The sequence below is a fragment of the Chaetura pelagica genome, unplaced genomic scaffold (assembly GCF_000747805.2).
Source record: "Chaetura pelagica isolate M959 unplaced genomic scaffold, ChaPel_1.0 scaffold379, whole genome shotgun sequence".
NCBI lineage: Eukaryota > Metazoa > Chordata > Aves > Apodiformes > Apodidae > Chaetura > Chaetura pelagica.
Genome location: NW_009954412.1, coordinates 255,698 through 259,128, shown reverse-complemented (window position 1 = coordinate 259,128; position 3,431 = coordinate 255,698). Strand labels below are relative to the sequence as shown.

General features: G+C 60.7%; 1 protein-coding gene across 1 annotated transcript; it reads right to left on the bottom strand.

The window, feature by feature from the left end:
- Positions 1-314: 314 nt before the first annotated feature.
- MMP15 (matrix metallopeptidase 15 (membrane-inserted)) lies at positions 315-3,425 on the bottom strand. The gene is made up of 10 exons (XM_010004378.1): positions 3,285-3,425; positions 3,044-3,166; positions 2,627-2,934; positions 2,231-2,392; positions 1,886-2,109; positions 1,589-1,727; positions 1,217-1,367; positions 984-1,099; positions 653-757; positions 315-562 (listed from the first exon to the last, which is right to left on the bottom strand). Exons 1-10 carry the CDS (start codon positions 3,377-3,379, stop codon positions 315-317), a joined length of 1,671 nt encoding a protein of 556 aa, XP_010002680.1. The 5' UTR covers positions 3,380-3,425.
- Between the last annotated feature and the right edge of the window lie 6 nt (positions 3,426-3,431).

Genomic DNA, 3,431 nt, shown 5'->3' with positions numbered 1-3,431 from the left:
AGGAAGGAACCCTGCTGGGACCGTGCGGCAGAGGTGGGTGGAACATGATAGGTGGCAACCTGGGTGTGATAGCAAGAGGGGGACAGGTGCCAGGGAGCAGGCAGACCTGGGTGCACCCTCCAGCCCCCCTGTGACCATCCCCTAGGCCCAGCCCAGCTGCGCCAGAGGGGCTGGGGGGATGGGCATCTCCCATTTTCTGAGGCTAGAGCCATCAAGCAACAGTGGGGCACAAAGAGCCGAAGGTGTGGGGAGGGATGGGGGAAGGTCAGGTCCATCGTTAGCACCATGGTGGCAGGGGATGGGCAGGAAGCCGGTCAGACCCACTCCTGCAAGGAGCGCTTGCAGTACAGGAGCATCCGGGGAGCGCCCTTCCGCTGCATCTGGACAATGACATAGATGAGGCCGAGGATGCAGAGCAGCAGCACCAGCAGCACCAGCAGCATGACCACGCTCATGGTGCGTGTGTACTCGTCGATCTGTACCACCACATCCACGTCCCCCCCCGGCTGGTGGCCGCCCTCGTTGTAATCCTCCTCATCTTCCTCTTCTTCCTCTTCCTCACCTTCAGCCCGCCCATCCCCTTCGGGGTTGAAAGGGGGTCGGTCCCCATCAGGCCAGTTGGGATGGGGGTCTGGGACCAGCTCCGTGTGACAGCCCATGAAGTCCCTTAGGATCGATTTGGGATAACCTGGCTCCGTCTTGAGCCGCTCATTGTCAAATTTCCAGTACTTTGTGCCTCTGTAGAAGTAGGTAGAGGCTGGGGAGGGAGAAGATGGAGGCAAGGGCTAAGTGGGCACCCCCAGAGTACCCCACAACCTAGACACCCCTGCAGGTACCCAGCACAGGTTTTGCTCCAGGACCAGTGAAACCCTTCAGAAAGCACTTCACCACTGACTCCCGGCCTCTATCCTGCATGGCCAGGCCACCAGAGGGGTGACCACAACCCCTCTGGTCCCCCAGCCCTCTTTTCCGTCTCTACTTACAGGCATCTGCGCTGAGGAAGGCACCTTTGGGTGAGGGAGGGATGCCCACCCAGACAGAGATGGGCTTCGGGTATCCGGGGTCCACTGAGCGGGTGTCTTCATTAAAGCGCCAGTATCTGGGGAAGGAATGATTAGCAGGTGAGAAGTGTGGAGGTCTGGGCTGCCCACCATGGCCAGCCCTGACAGCAGTCAAGAGACAGCAGAGCAGGAAGGAGGGCCCCAGAGCCACTCACCTGTCCCCACGGAAGAAGAAGGTGTGGCCTGTGGGTTCCCACCAGACAGCCATGTCGATGCTGTCGTAGGGGATGCCCTGCCCATAGGTGACCAGGGGCTGTGGGTACCCAGGCTCCAGGTTGGCTTCTCGAAAGAGCCAGTACCGGTCACCTGGAGGAGAGGAGATGGAGGAAGAGGTGAGGTGGCAGTGTCCAGTTGCTGTGGGAGGGACACGTGTGGATAGGGACATGGGTACAATGCCTGTGGCTACCCCAGCCCTTGGGGATCAGGTAGTGGCTTCAGCTGGGGAGGGGGATCAGGATGGGATGAAGCCAAGCAGCTCTCAGCAGCTTCAGGGGCACTGGGGTCTCCCATCCACCTTCCCCACTCACCTTTAAAGAAGACAAACCTCCCATCATGCCTCTCGTAGGCAGCATCGATGTCCCCAGGGAGGCCCCGCCAGAAGTGTCCAATGGGCATGGGGTAGTTGTCCAGCACCCGGTTGTGTCGGACCCTCCAGAACCAGCGGCCCTGGTGGGAAAAACTGTGTCGGCAGAGGACGAGGGGGACACTGGGACACAGCCCCAGTACCAGGCCTCCCACCAGGGGGCCTCCCACCTAGGGACACAACACATCGCAAGGATGTGTTCCATCCCAAGGGAAGGGGCAGGAGAGGCCTCAGCAGGTACCTTGAACACAAACATCTCGCCACGCAGCACTGCCACCGTGTCAAAGTTCCCGTCACAGATGTCAGGGCCATACTGGTCGGGACGGTCTGGGCTGCCGGGTTTGGGGGGCCGCTCCGGTTTCCCTGGGGGGGGCGGTTTAGGGGGTCTCTGGTCTGGCCTGCCAGGTCTCCGGGGTGTCACTGTGGGCAAAGGCTTGGTGGGCTGAGGGTGCCCATCTGCGGTACCTGGATCAGGTGATTAAAAGAAGGGAATGGGTGATGCAGACCAGCAGTGCCTGTGCCACAGTTTCCCCACACACATGCCCAGCATACTACCTCTGGGCTGATCCCCCACCCAGCTCCTCACCGTACAGCTGCTGGATGCCCTTGAGGTCATCCTCAGGCAGCTGGAAGTTCTCCGTGTCCATCCACTGGTAGAAGGGGGCCATGATAGCACTGGGGTTGCTGGAGTGCTCCAAGCCCAGTGAGTGTCCCAGCTCATGCACGGCCACCAAGAAAAGGTTGTTCCCTGCAGGGAAAGGCACGGTAAGTTGGACAGGGTGAATGACATAACACATGGAGCAGGTCCTTGGCCCCAACACCCTGCGATGAGGATGCTCTGGTGAAAGCTGCCTGCATGACCCATAGTGGAGCTGCTCTCCCTGTCACTCCTGCCCACCCCAGTGTGTTCTTCTGCCCTCAAACCCAGGGGCCTTCCAGGCTCATCTAGTTGCCATCACCACCCCCCTGGCCCTCAGCTCACCAGACACATCTGTGTTCTCCAGCGTCCAGGGCTCATCTGAGTCAAAGTGCGTGTCCCCCCCCATGCCAGGACCGGGAAAATAGGCGTGAGCCAAAAATCCCCCAATGCCATCGAACGGGGAGCTGTCTCCGTGGAAGCCAGAGGCGAAGAGCACCATGATGTCAGCTTCCTTCTTCCGCTTCTGCCGGATGTCCTCATAGGGCACCTCCCGGAAAACCAGCGGTGTGGCTTGCTCCCACACCTGGAAAGCTCGGCGGACAGCCTCATACGAGTGGTACCGGCCCAGCTTCTCCGTGTAGTTTTGGATGCTAGGGGTACAGAGCCTGCTGGGGGTGGCCCAGGACAGCACTCTATCCCCAAGGGGATCCATGGCTCCCCATGGGTTGGGGAGTGGGAAACCCTGGAAGTGTTGGGTACCTGAAAGTCAGATGGCTCTGGCTCCAGCGCCGTCCTGTCAGTGCATACCGCTTCCGCCGCATGTTAGACTTTGTCCGCGCCCCAAACTGGTCCGGGACCCCACAGCGGGGACGTTTCATCCACCTGCCAGGAAGGAATTGAGTCAGGCCTCAGCCCCCCGCCACCAAGGTCCTGAAGGGGCTGGCAGGCAAAGCCCAAGAGCCAGGGAGCTGCTAGAGCCAGAGGACAGGGAAAAACTCACGCCTTGGTCTCCTCATCCAGGACACCGGTGACGGGGATGCCATAAAACTTCTGCATCTCGGCGAGGGCTGCAGCAAAGGTCTGTGCCGAGCGCATGGTGGAGAGCTGGCGGCTGGGCTGCGGCAGGTACCCATAGAGCCGCAGCCAT